General features: G+C 40.5%; 1 protein-coding gene across 3 annotated transcripts in view; it reads left to right on the top strand.

Moving 5' to 3' along the window:
* LOC150078120 (sulfotransferase ssu-1-like) overlaps positions 1-15,536 on the top strand; it is a 28,689-nt gene extending 13,153 nt beyond the window's left edge. The window contains exons 1-2 of one of the 3 annotated variants that reach the window (XM_090385050.1): positions 7,460-7,558; positions 14,185-15,535. In XM_090385050.1, the coding sequence (XP_090241176.1) occupies positions 14,205-15,164 (960 nt within the window). In that variant the 5' untranslated portion in view covers positions 7,460-7,558; positions 14,185-14,204 and the 3' untranslated portion in view covers positions 15,165-15,535. Of the gene's footprint in view, positions 1-7,459; positions 7,559-14,184 lie in introns of those variants that run through there. The other 2 variants (XM_090385053.1, XM_090385051.1) reach the window with 2 other exon arrangements.
* Positions 15,537-17,110: the final 1,574 nt, after the last annotated feature.

The raw sequence follows: 17,110 nt of genomic DNA, 5'->3' as shown, positions 1-17,110 counted from the left end.
GCTAGCTTATGATGTATTATCCTTGCTACCTGGTCGTGTCTATGAGTGTACTCAGTCTGGGTGATCACCTTACACCCCGCGGTGATGTGTTGGAGATCGTTTCTGAGGCCATGCGGCATCGTCGACATGTATCATCGGACACTCCGGCCTCTTGGCGATACAGTATATTTTCTATAATTTCTGCTGTTGATTACCTGGTCTTGGATGGCGAGCATGAATCCTTCAGTTTCGGGGAAGAGCATCCCGCTCGTGAGCCATGCATTGGAAGCAGTTTTATCTATGTGATCTAGATAGAGATCATTGTAGTGTCTGCCATGGAGTGTCTTCTCTGCCCATCTTTCTAGTTTCGTTTGTACCTCCTGGTTGGGGGGGGACTCCTCGCTTAGGTTGAGTGGGGTATACCGCTTGTCTATCTTCCTTATGGCCTGGTGGAGTGCTGCTGTGTGTTTCTGGAAGTAATTCTCCATGTTAACTATGGCTGTCTTCTGTTGCTCAATGAGGTCTATCAGGCCCCTTCCTCCTTCTTCCCGGGCAATTGTCAGTCTCTCCACGGGTGGTGTTGGCGGCTCTTGGTCATCATCGTCCTTGTCTTTCTCATGATATCCTCTAGCTCAGTGTTAGTCCAATCTATGACCCCGAAGGAGTACCTTAGCACTGGGACTGCATAGATGTTTATGGCTTTAACTGTGTTCCCTCCATTCAGCAGGTTTCTGAGCCTCTGATGGTATTATTCGGTCAGGCAGGCCTTAATTTCCTTGTGCTCTAACTACTGAGCCTGCATCATACCCAAGTATCTGTAGGCCTCTCCCTCTGCCATGGCTTCGATCTCTTTACCAGTCTTCAGCTAGTAGTTTCGGTTGACTATTTTTCCCTGGTGCAATCCATGGGTCTTGCATTTGTCTAGACCAAATTCCATCCTAATATCATTGCTGAATTCTTCGGTGATCTGGAGTAGTTGCTGGAAGTGCTTCTCGGATCTCGCGTTGAGCATGATGTCATCCATGTACATCAGGTGGGTGAGGGTGTACAGGTTCTTCCTTCCTTCCTTTGAGGTTATATCCATACTTACTACTGTTGAGCATGGTGGATAGCGGGTAAAGTCCTAGATAGAACCACAATGGGCTCAGGGCATCTCTCTGAAAGATTCATCTCCTGATAGAGATTGGCCTGGTTGTGATGTTTTCGACCTTAATGATGGTACTGCATTTCGCCATCGTTTCTCCTAGGAAGTTTGTCACTGTCGGATTGACTTTGTAGATCTTCAGCGCCTCTATTAGCCAGCTGTGAGGCACGGAGTCGAAGGCCTTGCGGTAATCAATGTAGGCTGTGTACATGTTGCGGCGCTTCTTGTAGGCTTGCTCCATAACTACGGCATCTATGGTTAATTGCTCCTTGCATCCTTTGCTCAGCCGCTTGCATCCTTTCTGCTGTTCGGCCATTATGTTCTAGCTCTCCAAGTGGTCTGATATCTTTCTGGTTATGCAGCTGGTCAGGATCTTGTACATTGTTGGGAGGCAGGTGATTGGCCTATATTTCGCCAGGTTTCTTGTATTTTCGTCTTTAGGATTCAGATATGTGATTCCTTGAGTGAGAAACTTCGGGATTGTCTCTAGGTGCCTTACCATTCGGGTGAACTGCTCTGCCAGGTTTGTGTGTGTGCAAGTGAGCTTCTTGTACCAGTAGTTGTGGACGTTATCTATTCCTGGAGTTCGCCAGTTGTGAGATTTCTTGATCGTCTGTTTTACTTCTTCTTCCCGAATCTCCCACCCTCTCATTTCTTGATTTTCTTGCGTTCTAGTTCTTATTCAGGGCGCTCGGCTGTTATGTCTTACTTCCCCGCTCTTTCCCCAGAACTTCTCAATCGTATTCTTCTCGGGTGGTCCGTTCCCTTCTTTCCCGACTTCTCCGAGATTCCTGTAGAAGCCTCTTTGGTCCTCATCGAAGATTCAGTTGTTTATTTTCCTTTGGGAGCTCTCTTTGTATCGGCGTAGTCTCTTGCTGGGTGCAAGGAGGTTCTGCTGCAATGTGTCCAAGTACTCTCCTGTTCTCTGATTTTTTTTGTTTCATGCTTTGTGTGGACGCTGTCTCTCTTGAGGATGCTCTTCGCTTTTCTAATTAATTTCTTTCTCCTATTCCCCGGTTGGTACTGGGTCAGTTGGCCTATCTTGACTCTTAATTCTTCTATCTTATGCTGAAATCTTCTTTCCTAAGTTGGTGGTTCCTTCTGTTTTCGGTTCTTCTACTGCTGATCTCTCGCTCTCTCCCGTTAATCCTCGTGACTGCTACCGCAGCACAATACACGGTTGTGTGGATGGCCTCCTGTGTTGCACCATTGCTGTCGAGATAATGCGGTATTATGTGCCGATTCAGGTGGTCTGTAACTCTCCACAAGTTTCTGTTTGGCCTCTGCTTCGGTAAGAGTAGGAGACCGGCAGAATTACTTAACAAGTACAGGTCACTGTTGAACAAAAGCCGAGAATTAGGGTTGAATTTGAAAGTGTCTGCAATTCTGCCCAGACACGATAGGAGGGAGTATATGATGAGAGCCCTGTCGATCAATTCGGCCCTGGAAAGATTGTGCAAGGCTCAAGGGGTAGATTTTTTTCAGCCTGGTCTGTACTTGTTAACAGAAGGGACTGCTTCTACAGGGATGGGATACACTTAAATAGACAGGGTGCAAGAATATTTGCTGATGCTATCGAGGCAGTGTTAGGTGGGTCGGAAAACTGCTAGCTTGGGGGGATACAAGGACCACTAGATTAACAGTAGCCACTGGCATAGGTGAGAGTGATTCTTGCACTGCTTCTATTGGAATGAGCAGAAGCCTGGAAAACAAGATGCAGGATATTTCAGAGACTGCTGGGAGTCATTGCGGTACAAGTAAACACATGGGGTTGTGTTAGGGTAGCTAAGAAAAAGAACAGGTGCATGTATACTCGCGTGTACATCAATGCTAGGAGTTTGGTAAATAAATTTGATGCATTTGAGATATTGCTCAAAGCATCAAAGGCGGATATTGTTGGGATATCAGAGACATGGTGGTGTCAGACAGATATAAGGAATGCAGAACTGGAATTTGGGGAGAACAACATCTACAGAAAGGACAGGAAGGGAAGAGGGGTTATGCTATTAGTTAAGAAACACATAAAATCCAAGGAAGTGAAGCCAGTCGACATCGCTGGACAGTGCAGTGTCCAGTCGGTTTGGTGTGACATAAGCATTGGGAGATCAAAATTGAGAGTAGGAGTGTGCTATAGGCCTAATGAATCTGATGAGTATAATAAGAAACTGTACAGAGCAATAGAGTGGACCAGTAAATCAGAGAGTCTTATAATGGGAGATTTTAATTTTCCAGATATTGACTGAATTTGTGGGCTGGTCACTCACACACTAGCAAGGATTTTGTGGATTTATTGGATGATTGTTTTCTACATCAGCATGTTCGGGAGGTAACTAGAGGGAGTAATTACTCTTGATTTGATTATCAGTAGTGATTCTTCATCCATTAAGAATCTGCAGATAGAGGAACCACGTGAAGTGGGATTTACTCAAAGAGGTAACTACCATAAGGGGAAAAGGAAAGGGTTATTGCTTTCGTAAAGGCGACTAGGATGGTCTGAGACAGTATTTAAATTCTATACTGTGGGACCAACTGATGATGTTACCAACAGCAAATTCAAATTGGGAGTCATTCAAAGAATTAACCTTGCAAGCTACTAGGCTTAACATACCAACTAAGAAATATTCTTCAAGGTTTAGGCCTAAATGGATGTCAGATGAACTAATGAGACATATGGCCGAGAAGGAAAATGCATGGGATACATATAAATTAATGGGTGACATGGAAGCCTATGATAGATATAAGCTGGTCTTTAACCAAGTCACAAAGGTGATTAGGCAGGCTGAGCCAGATTATGCGAAATCTTTGGCAAAGGATGCAAAGGAAAACAGCAAAGAGTTCTTTACTAATGTAAACTCTAGAAGGAAAGGGATGAATCATATTGGTCCATTGGATATTGATAGTTCAACTGTTGATGATCCTGCTCAGGTGGCTAACAAACTAAATGAGTGTTTTGCATCTACATTCACCCATGAGGAGTTATTCAGTGAGGGGAATGCAAGAGATGAATTACACTGTGGCAGTGAGCTAGATGATTTTGTAATAGCTGAAAGGAAAGTGGATGAGAAATCGTTGAAGATAAACATAAAAAAGGCACCTGGGGTGGATGGGATCTATCCAGTTATATTAAAGGAGGCAGCAAAGGAAGTAAGCAAATCCTTAGCCATAATTATGAGAGCTTCCTTGGACTCGTGGGAGGTACCTATGGACTGGAGATGTGCAAATGTGACCCCAATTCACAAAGGAGGATCAGAGTGCGACACAAGTAATTATAGACCTGGTAGTTTTTAACTTCTGTTCGTGTAAAATAATGGAGCCACTGGTTAAAGATGCATTGCAGGATCATCTAGACAAGACTGCAGCAATAATTCAGACACAGCATTGGTTTGTTAAGGGGAAGTCTCATCTGTCCAATTTGATTGGATACTATGATGTGGTCACAAAGGAACTTAATGCAGGGAATAACTTTGATATCAATATTTTGATCTTAGAAAGGCTTTTGATATCGTTGCACATGGTAAACTGCTGCACAAATTGGAGCAGTGTGCCATTGGAGGCAAATTGCTGCTATGGATAAAGGGATGGTTGAGTGGGAGAAGACAGAGTGGTAATCAATGGAAACTGCTATTCGTGGACTAATGTTATTAGTGGAGTCCCTCAGGGTTCAGTGTTGTGTCCAATGTTGTTTTCTGTATTTATAAATGATAGGTATGTTGAGGGTATACCTATTTATAAATGATATTGAAGATGGTATATATCAGGCTTAATGTTCAAGTTTGCAGACGATACGAAGGTTGGCAGGGTTGTTAAGGACACTAATGGCAGTACGCTGCTGCAACAGGATCTAGAAAAGTTGAGCAGATGCGCTGAGAGGTGGCAAATGAAGTTTAACATTGACAAATGTAAAGTACTACATATGGGAAGCAGTAACCCCAGAGCAACGTATCAACTCTGTGGTACTACACTGACAGTGGTAGAGAATGAAAAGGACCTGGGGGTAATTGTGCAGGCAGATATGAAGTGTTCTGAGCAGTGCAGACGGTCTGCAAGAGTAGCTCATGGTGTTTTGTCAATGATATATAGGAATTTTTCCAGCAGGATTAAGGAGGTGATTATCCCCTTGTATAAGGCAATGGTCAGGTCACACCTTGAGTACTCAAGGTGTGGCCTGACCATTGAGTACTACACCTTGACCACACCTCCAGACCTGTATACAGGTTTGTAGGCCTCATTTTAAGAAGGATGTAGAGCCGTTGGAGCGAGTACAGAGAAGGGCAACAAGATTAGTGTAGGGTTACTCTTACGAAGAAAGGCTTAAGTTTTGCAGATTACAGTGTCTGGAGACTAGACACCTGCGAGGTGAACTGATTGAGGTGTATAAAGCCTTGAATGGTTTGAGCATGCTCAGAATAATCACCTGAGATGGCATAAATTCAAATTGAGGAAAGACAGATGCAGGATAGATGTGCGGAAGGTTGCCTTTAGCCAACGGGTAGTTGGTTGGTGGAACAGACTTCCATCCCTTGTTGTGGAAGTTGATAGCCTCAATAAATTTAAGGCTGAGCTGGACAGGTTTTTGGAACGAACGGAGGGGTGTAATGGGAGCGGGTTTTTTTTTTTTTTTTTTTTTTTTGACTGATGCTGCATATGATTGCTTTCTTGCATCGTATGCCTCTACTAATGCTAACTTCACAAAAAGCTGTATTTTGCAAAATGTGATTTTTCGCCATCCAAGAAATCATGTGATCAATATTGTCACTGCATAAATTCATCAACTCCGTTAAACGGTAGTTGTTATTTTTGACTTCTTTCTCAGAACAAACTGCATTTGATATGCAATTTGGAAGTTTTTGTCTGGACATATTGTAGGGGTCTTAAAATTTTTTATGGCACCCATTAATTGGATTTAACCCAAATGAAAATTTAAAAAGTTGGTGGTTTAAGTGTTAAAAATACCGGAATTTGAGCATGCGGCTAACGGGAAGTATTATTAAGAGTTGCCAACACTGCTTGTAGGGTTTTAGGAGCATCAGTAACCTAGGTCATTTTGCGCAGTACATAATACGTCTGTAAATTTAGTGTTTCTGTGGTCGATTATGCTCGATAAAAAAAAAAACCCAAGTTTCCCGGATAAAAACCATGCTACCCACGTAGGCAAACATTTTTGTCATAGTGATTAAAATATAGCGTTTTTCAAATTTATTTGAAAAAATTAATTTCTTTTAATCATTTCTTGTTCTTGTTAATAACTGTAGTTCGAAGACTAATGAGTTACTGTATAATTAGCATTTACAAAGTAATTACAGTAAACCCTCGCTAATCCGGTTACTGTTAATCCGGATCGAATTATGAAAATTCTGTTCACAGTTGAGTACTGTACTTTGAAAGACACACTGGATTTAGGAAGGCAGAGTGACCCTCACTGCGTGCTGATTGACTGTGCAGAGAGAGATGGAAAATTGTCTTGCGTGTTGTTCAATATCGTTGTTGACTCTCAGTCAAAGGATGCTATTGCTTATATCGCTTCTTTATACGCATACATAAGTTAACATATTTTCAATAATTATGGGTTCTAAAGAATTAAAAAGTGAAATAAAAAGAAAACACTTTAACTTGAAAATGGTGTTCCTGGAAAAAAAATTGAAGAATTTGGTATTGGCCAACAGGCCGTGTCAGATATTAAAAAATAAAATGAATCTATAAAGACATCCCTTTAAAATTCGATGTGGGAAGTGATAAAAGCAGTGTATTAAATAGAGAGACATTAAAAAAGCCAAAAGAAGTGTTTCTGGAAGAAGCTGTATTTAAGTGGTATTCACAGCAACCATCAAGTTGCGTTGGTGTGCGACGCCAGCGCCACCTGATAAATGTATAAAAAGACAACAACATAAAAACTACTGTCTTTTTATAGTTTTTAAATAAAGGCTCTACAGTGATTTTGTTTTATTTATTTTCATCAGTACTGCCTACATCATTCAATTTTCCATTTATTTGTGTTCTAAGTTTTTTTTTTTTTTTTTTGTATTTTAGGGCTATCTTTTGCTTCACTAATCTGGATTCTCGCGTAATCCAGTTGATCTCTCCGGATTAGGGGTTTACTCTATTTAGATTATTCGCTTTTTTATTTTTGAATGTGTGTTTTATTTATTTATTTTTTCACATGAAGAAATATAAATTATGTACCTAAATAAGCATGTTACTAACAGAAGCAAACAATGATGCGTATTATACCTGCACCAAAACACATTTCACGCACGTGTGACCTTGTTCGCAGTTAGTGGCATTTAAGCTGGTTACGTCAGTGAGTTTTCTTTTTTTTTTTTGCATATCCTGTCTTCTTAAAGTCTTTCGTTAGGCTTCTCTGTTACATTTGTCTGCAAGTTTTGTACGATAACCAGTAGTATAACGCACTAGCTGGAAGTTGTTTACAAATCCAAGGTGAGTGAATTATGTTTATGTTTGGCCTTCCTATGGCATACGAGAACTATTTTCTGAATTGATCTTTGCGCGCATAAGTACAACTGTTGCCACTGCTTTACTGCTATTTTAAACTGTAAGCAGTAATTAGTTAGCAACAATAATAGCCGGCGAAAGCCAAAAGTAAGTCGTTGAAGTGCGTCCAACAAATTTTATTTTTGTGTTATGACTTTTTATCCAAAATGGAGGTTCCCAGACTTTTATTCTTTGGGCTCACGTTAAAATATTTATTAAAATTTACGCCTCCTATCTTCCAGAATAAGCACAAATAAACAGATTTGGCACAAAATTTAGCAATGCCAAGTGATGTTTTTGTAAATTAACATATACAGTACTTCAATAGATTTAATTTCAAAATTGAAATAAAATACGGTTCCTATCTGGATTAGTGGGATGGTTTGTCAATATTTCGGTTAAAAAAGTGCTTCATAAAAATAACACACCCTCTCCTCAAAAAAAAAACAGTCTCGTTCTCAGGAACACACCCAACACTTTGGGATCTCTATGTCGCTAATTGTATTACCACACAATTAGCGACATAGAGAAAACAAATTGGGAAAACAAATATAAAACTCACAATATACACTCAGCGATCACTGAATTATGACCACCCCATTAGTAATGGACTATACCGCATAGCTCGTAGTATAAAACTCCAAACAGTTTCGTATGCTAGAGCAATAGTAATTTTAATCTGGTCGTGTGACCAGATTAAATGCTGTGTGGAGTGAAGTGCCTTTTCATAATCCACAAATGCCAGGCATAATGGTGTTTTATATTCATTTGCTTTCTCCATTAGCTGTGATATTACGTGAAGGTGATCCCTAGTTGAGAATCCTGTCCTAAAGCCAGCTTGCTCTTTCGGTTGATTCTCATCAAGTATTCTTTCTAATCTGTTAGTAATGACCCTTGGGAACCAACTTGTAGATGTGGGATAGCAAGCTAATTGGTCTATAATTTCCAATTTCTGATTTATCTCCTTTCTTATACAGCAAAACTATGATTGCATTATTCCACTGCTTAGGCGTCACACCTTTTCTAATGACAGGTTAGTTTTACCCTACTGATGACTGGCGTTGCAATAGTAATCCTGCTCAGTACAAGAGGAACCGCAGGTTCGGACACTTGGTACATGTGCTTGGTCAAGTGACCAGTGGTGCGAAGCTACCATCCGTGTATTTATATATAAATACACTGGTGTTCAAAAATAGCGCATCACCTAGGATTTCACATTTCTAACCTTTTTTCGCGATGGTATATTACATTAATGACTAGCATCACAAATAGAAATATAAACAAAAGATATTTATTAATAGTTAAGGCAAAGCTAAGTAATATTTGACAGGTGCTCTAAAAATATCCAAAACGAGCATTTGCAACCTTTATATAACAGTTTTGGTAAACACGACAATTATAGCTGAAATGTTATAAGAAGCCCTCAATTTGCTTCAGTTTATCATTTTAAATGGAAAACAAAATGAAAAATTCACCAGGTGCAAACTAATATTTAGTTGAACCGCCTCTGGCCCTGATGACAGCAACACACACCGTCGAGGCATTGACAAGATCAATTTCTGAAGATAATCAATTCGTAGTTCATGGTTCCAAACATGAATTATGGCTTCCTGAAGTTCACGAAGGGTCTTTGGTTTCTTTCTGGCAACTGCAGATTCCACGCGATGCCAACAGTTCTCTATAGGATTCAGGTCTGCGCTGTTTCCTGGCCAGCTAACAGTTATAATTGACCATTTTTTCACCTGAATTAAATGTAAACATATTACTGTCGAACCTCTAATGAAGAAATGAAGCTAAAGTAACTACAGAAATGCCTACTTACACTTTTCGCCCAATGAGAAGGAGCAGAGTTGTTCTGAAAGATGCAGTTACTTGGCAGGTTGAAATGGTCTCTAATGGTTGGCAGCAATTTGCCTTCCAATATAGCCAAGTATCCATTGGCATTTACGGAACCTTTTATAAACTGCAGGTGACCTACTCCGCTATATGAAATACACCCCCATATCATTGGCTGGTAGGGAATTTCACTGTAGACACCATACAGTATGGATGGTGTCCTTCACCACGTCTGTGACAAATCGTTTGTCTGCCATCAGAGCCATGCGGGTTGAATTTCTTCTCATCTGAGAAAATAACTGACTTCCACTGCTCGGGGATCCATTTGACATGTTCCTTACACCAAATTAATCGGGCCATTTTCAATTTTTGTGTGAGGAGGGGCATCTTCTGACTGTTATTGCACTTGCTACCACTCTTGTATGTTCTTCCCATTCTCTTTTCAGCTCAGACAAAGAAGCTTTATGGTTTTTAAGGCTTAAGTGCTTCTGTCTTGGCGTAGAGACTTGTTTGCATCCAGTTCCTTTTTTCCTATTAGCAGAACCAGTATTCTTGAGTTTGGAAAGATATCTACTCACTGTCGACTGATTACAAGACACTCTATAAGCAATATGACGGGAAGAACATCCTTCCTCACGTAAAGCAACAATAGCACTCTTTCTTTGTGGCGTCAACTGCACATAACTCGCCATCCTGACACAAACAAGGAATGACTGCAAAGCGTGCTTATATAGCTGAAAGTAACAGCTGCTGCAATATTACGTTATTCGGATGACAATTACAATGTTAAGGGGTGATGCACTTTCTTTGAACACCGGTGTATATATATAACCTAACAAAAAAAAAAATAAAATATAAAAAAAAAGTATAAAAATAGAATGAAAGTACAGTGAGAATGCAGATTATGAAGAAGTAAATATGTCTCTCCCACTTCTCCTGGCAGTGTGAGGAGATTGTTCCCCCCAGAGCAGGATGGGCAGTTTGACCATCCTACCAGATTCAACACATACATGGACTTGACAAAGATCACCAACGGAGACATACTGCAGCTCCACTGCCGACAAGCCATTTGGCAATCTGAACTGGGTACTCAAACTCGGTTCCCCTTTAAAATCCTATCCTCCCCCTCAGCTACCCCCATACTTCGCCTGGTGGGGCTCATCCCCACTGACCTCTTTGGGGATGCCTATTCTATCGTCCCCATCCTTCTACCCGTTTCCCCCCAGTCTTCAGTCTCCCCCCCACACTAACTAAACCAACCGAATATGCCCCTAACAATGCTGCCAAATTCTAATCAACATCTAAATCCAACTGCTTTCTCATAAACCTCTTTCAGCCTTTCCAAATTCTAGTGTTCATCCTTTTTTTTTTGTTTGTTTATTATTATTAGTAGTAGTCATGTGGTGCAAGGAAGCCTGAGGCTTATGCTGCACCAGCCAAAAAAAAAAAATTTCTGAATTATCCTGAGAGAGAGAGAGAAGTAGAAGGGAATCATCAAGAAAGAGAAGAATGATGATATCCAGCTCAGGACCCTGGGTGTGCCAAGCTCATACTCACCAGACGTGAGCCACTGGGGTTACCCTGGAGCAACTGACTTATATAGGCCATGCAACTGGAATTCTCAAAAATTAGGTGGCGGGGTCTCCCAGAGTATTTAAATAATCTACTGGGTGCCTGACCTGCCTCCTCGTGGCAAAATGTGAGCAACGGTGGGTCCCAATGGCTAAATGGCCAGAGAAACAACAACATAATACTACACAACAAACCACTCCCCACACACTTTTTAAATCTCTGGCCGAGTTCTATGTCACTTACAAAGAATACAATGTGGAGGTCGGGGAAACTCCTGGTGCAGTCAGACAACTAACACACTTTATGCACACATCCTTAAAAATCCGACAAAACCACCACACCTACCAAGTTCATATAGGCCCATAGCCCTATTGTCTGTATGTAGCAAGCTCCTAGAGCATCTCCTCCATTACGGATCCAAAGCCACTATGAGAAAGCAAACCTAGTATCACCAAACTAGTATGCTTCAGACCGGGGCACCACACAGGCGATGCACTACAGGCACTGCACGCTAAAGCAGACAGGAAATACTTCCTGATGATTGCAATAGATTTCGCGGGAGTGTTTGACACCCTATGGCGGTCAAGCGTTCTCCGCAGGCTCAGACAATCTGTTCAACATCAATGAAAAGCTACCTCTCAAATAGGATGATCACAGTAAATGCTCCTTATCAGAAACTCACAAGACTAATACACTGTGGTTGCCCCCAGGGCTCGGTCCTGGGGCCGACCTTATGGAACTTGATGGACAAATTTCTACTCCTTGACCTTGGGGAAGTACGATCACAAGCCTTCACAGATGACCTCATCCTGACTGTAGTTGCAATTTCAGGGCCCAGCTAGAGACCTTGACAAACCATGCACTCCAAATCCTCCAGGAGTGGGCAAAAACATGCTGCAAACACAAACTCTCTGCTTCTTAAAGGAACTCTCTGTATTACAAGGCCACTGCAGATTCAAACTGGAAACTTTATTCTGTAAAATTGTCAGAGCAATAAAATGAGGGTTTTTTTTTTGGCTGATGCTATATAAGCTTGCTCTCTTGCATCATGTGCCTTTCATCTTGGCATAGTACTAGACAAACCTCTCATTCCAAGCTCATCTCAAATACATCAGAACCAAAGTAAGAAACTATACTGCCATGATTGCTAGGGTCTCCCATCAGGATTGGGGTTTCAACAAGCAAACCCCCTCTTGCTGTATTACAAGGTTACGACTGCAGTAAACAGACGAATCCTGGATTCCATTCAACACATAGTCCTGCTCTCCATCTCTCGCATCTGCTGCACTGTGAGTACAGAAATGAGGTATCACCTTTCTAAGGGTGTGTCTCAGACCTGCTTGGGCGGGGTTCGAGATGACTCTAACCAACAAACAAAAAACGCGGACGAGGAGACTTCAAGCACTCGTACAGAGCAGTAGTGGCGGGACCACTGGACAAATTCAACCAAGGGGGACATCACTAGGAGATTCATCCCAGGTATCAGCAGAGTCTATCCAAAATCCTTGACATGGTTTTTTTCCAGGCCTGTATGCCACATACTTGCTTAATGGCCATGGTGCAATAAAGGTGAAAATAACAACCTTCAGCCTAGAAGAGGACCCAACGTGCTCCTGTGAAGGAACTGAGAACTGGGATCACCTGCATAAGTGCCCCTTCCTCTACAATGCTCTCTGCTGCCAGTTCATCACAAAGCTGACTTATATACTAAGAGACTTATATACAAAGAAAACCACCAACTGGATACTAAGAAAGAGTATCAAGCTCTCACCATGTACAGCAGCTTTTCATAAGGAGAGACAACTAATTGTGGCAATGTGACAACCCTCTCAACTAATTGAACCCTGGGACTCTGACAATACTGGAACAAAGCAGGAAAACTAGACAGCATTACCATCATTGATATGAACCACTATCCCTGCTCCAAAGATGTCACCCACCAAAGACAACTACAACACAAAGTGAAGAACAACCTGCCCAGGAACCTATTCATAGGTTTATCCAAAACCTATGACTAGAGACAACTCACAAATTAAGACAAAGACAAAAGGTTTCCGGAGTACTTCTAATGCGATCCCTCTATGGCTGACCTGTCTCCTTGGGGAAAACTGTGGGCAATGGGGGGGGGGGGGGGTCCAACAACTAAAACATCAAAAAAAACAACACAATATAAACATTCGCCTTACACTTTTTAATATCTCTGGCCTTCACAGAATACACAATGCAGAGATGGGGGAAATCCCTGGGACTGTTAGACAATGAACTTTACACTTTACTTATGCAAAGTCCTCTAAAACAGTAGTGGTTTCACCGCTTGTCACCCATTTTGAGAAGTCTGCATTCATTTCCTGTCAACAACTGGAGGAATTTTTAATGTTCTCTTGAATCAAGGCTGTGGTTAGCTGATCTCAGGAAGAAGGAATAGGGGGTTCCCCCATTGAATCATTCTGGGCTTTTCAGCCTGCATAATATTATTATTATCAATTTGCAAATCTGATCGTAAACATGTGCACTTCTATACACATATGGTCATTCCCTGACCTTTCCGCATCCTCCGTATTTAGTGGTCATGGGCTCGAACCCTGGTCTAATCAAGAAGCATGTGCTACGCACTGCTGCTCCTGCCCATGGAGGCACTTCCTGAAGATATGAAAAGTTCAGAGGAAAAGATACAAGCTATGGGAGGGGACCTCCACTTTCCATTACACTCCATATAGCATAGTCACTTCAGTGATTTCAGGACCTTAAGTCCAGAAGTATTTGCCACCCATATTCAGTGAGAACTAAAGTTGACTGCAAGTCTTTGTTTAATTGTCTACATTCATCTACCATGTTTTGAAAACAGGAATTTCAAATGCTGCCTGCATTCTGCACTGAATTTCTACTGGAGGAGTCATTTCCATCCAAATCATCCATACTGTATACCAAATGAAGTATGAACATCCATACTGTATACCAAATGAAGGGTATACAGTATGGACGATACAATAGTAATGAATTTCTGTGAGTGAGAGAGAGAATTGGAATTAAAATGATAGATTTACTATTTCTTCAAATGATAATTGTATTCTGTTCTGAAAAAGAAAAGATAAACTGTTTATTATACAAGCTCCTGTATGTACTTGAAAATAATACCTTATAATTTTTTTATTTTGCTTTCACAGGAGTAGAGACAAACCAATTCATGACAGAAAGAAGAACTCCCCGGTACCATGTCATCGATGGTTTCCGATTATCAGAAGTCTTTTTGCCAGAAATTTTCCGTTCTGCAGTCAGTTACAAACCTCAGTCTGGTGATACCTTTGTTGTTACCTATCCAAAATGTGGAACCACCTGGATGATTCAGATAGTTTTGCTTTTGTATCGAAAAGGAGCATTACCACAAACTACGGAAGAATATTTTCACTCTTATCCCTTTCTTGAACTTTTAGGAGCAGAAAGTCTTAAAACTATGCAGCGTCCTGGACCAATAAAAACACATCTTCCCTTTGATCGAGTACCATTCTCTCCGGAAGCAAAGTACATCTATGTAGCGAGAAACCCTGGGGACTGCTGTGTCTCCTTTTATTATCATACAAAATATTTTGCAGGTTACCGATTTGAGGATGGCACCTTTGAAGATTTCTTTGAGCTGTTTATCAGGGGTGAAACAGATTTTGGAGACTACTTCGATCATCTGCTTTTATGGTATAATAATCGACACCAGCCTAATATTCTGTTTCTTACTTATGAATCTATGAAGACAGATCCACAAACAGCAATTCTACAGGTTGCTGAATTCTTAGGAGATGAATACATGCATTGGTTGAAAGAAGATGGAATGATGGACAAAGTACTTTATCAGAGCAGTTTTCAATATATGAAAGATATCACCAACCAGTTTTGGAACAATTTTTTGAATCTTCAAAGGGATGTGCTCAAAGACCCAGATCTTCCAATTGGTGTAAAGGCAATGATTAAAGCTGCAATTGAAGCAAAGGAAGATGGTATTCCTTCAGAAGGGGAGTTCATACGTAAAGGTGAAATTGGTGACTGGAAAAGCATGTCTTCTCAAGAACAGAAAGACAGACTACAAAAAAGAATTGCAGAAAAAACTAAAGGCAGTGATATAATGTCACTGTGGCCTGAATGGGCAAAGGAATAACGTATCATCATCAGCAATTTAATTTCAATTGTTTTAAAGTATGGAAAAACATTATAAGGTATAACTTAATTTGAATCACTTTGATTGAGGTAAGATTATTTCTTGCACTGCAGTATGCTATAGCTGATAGATTACCAAAACTTTTTTAAAGTTAAGTTTCCTACATTCCTACTCTAACAGGCTAATGGAACATTGCTTTATTATTGAAAAATACAATATGTACGAGTGAAAATAATTTATTTTTATTTTTAAATTTGCTATTTACACTACTAATTACATCAGCTTTGTAAAACAGTGCTGAAACATGGACTTGTACAATCCAAATTATATAATACTCAGGAATACATGATATGAGCCTAGAACAAAATGTTTCATTACAGAAGTGCTATAAGCTATATTTATGATAATCACATAAGTAAAATTATAACAATAATGTAAATGTGGAAGGACTGCTATGAAATGGCACCCTTTCATGTATATATTTACAAATAAAGTTGCATATAACTTTCAATGTTCTTGCCAAATTTTATTTCTTATACTTGTTTTTAACTGCAAATGAAACTTTCCAAATCAAAATATATGCAAAGGAAGTGAGTTATTAAACAGAAAAATAACAAACTTTATTTTTTGTTAAGGTCTTACTACTCTAATAATCATCCTTTTCAGATGTCTTTTAGATTTTTCTTATTTTAATACTTAAACTGTCAACTTTCAGAAACTGAAAAGCAAGTAAAGTTTCACACACACTGAGTTGGCTTTGCATTATTAACACCCTCATGTGTAGGAATGGATTGGTCAGTGACACTGTTGAAAGTTCATAGTTGGGAACAGCTAATATAAGATTGTAGTTCATACATGTGGCAACCAGTTTAAGTGTCTGTGAGGAAGAATGGGTAGGCGTTGAGATTTTTCTGACGTTGAATGTGAAATGACTGTGGGGACAAGATGCACAGGTGCCACTATCTCGACAATGGCCAACATGGCTGAGTGCTCCTGTTCTGTCTGTTATGTGATGAGTCTACCACAACCAGTTCAACAGAGGTTAAACAACCAGCCAAAGGTCACATGTAGGATACCATGTGTGGTCAGTGCCTGTGATAAGCATCATGTGTTTCATAACACAGCAGCAATGGAGCACAGTGGTCCAGTACAATGTAGGAATAGCAAGACCAATATTCATATGCTAGTCATTAGCTTGTATAGGCTATGGCAGTTGATGGCTGTCAGGTACCCATGCTTGCTGCAAGAAAAGAAACTGTGCCTTGCATGGGTGCATCAACACTGGACTGTCCATATGTGAAAATCTGTCACCTGTTCGGATGAATTCAGTTTCCTACTCTACATACTGATGAGCATATCTGAACTAGGAGAAAGCAATGCGAGGCATGGAACCCGGACACATTGTTGGCATTCAGTAGGCTGGAGGTAGGTTTGGAAACTGTTTTCAGGGCATGCATGCTCTGGGTCCTCTGATTACTGTTAATCACTCTCTAATTGGGTATGCCTACCTCTCTACCATCGTGACCAATTATTTCCCTTAATGATAATGACAGCATATCAAGATAACTCTGGCATCTATGAATGCCACAAGGCCTGGCACATTTCTAACTGGTTTCAGGAACACAACAATGAATTCTCTGTCCTCCCATTGCCAAACAACTCACCCGATCTCAACCCAGTTGAGCAAAATCTACCAGGTTCTGGTAGATTTTGCACCATTCCCACTTCAGATTTCTTCACAATTTGCTTCAAATTTTGATTGTGGGGTGTTTAGATCAAAAAAACTGTTTGGACTGCTGTGCAACTTCTGCAGAATTATCATATTTTGCATGCCACTTTACAATTTCACTCCTCTCCTGCATTGTAAGGATCATGGTACTTTTCCTACGTTGAAATTATTCTGAAACGATAAGAAAAAGATAATAAAATATTTTAAAAATAGCTAA

The sequence above is a fragment of the Mastigoproctus giganteus genome, chromosome 11 (assembly GCF_048544385.1).
Source record: "Mastigoproctus giganteus isolate SK-2022 chromosome 11, ASM4854438v1, whole genome shotgun sequence".
Lineage (NCBI taxonomy): Eukaryota > Metazoa > Arthropoda > Arachnida > Uropygi > Thelyphonidae > Mastigoproctus > Mastigoproctus giganteus.
The sequence above is the reverse complement of the archived record's forward strand: the minus strand, read 5'-3'. Positions and strand labels throughout refer to the sequence as shown.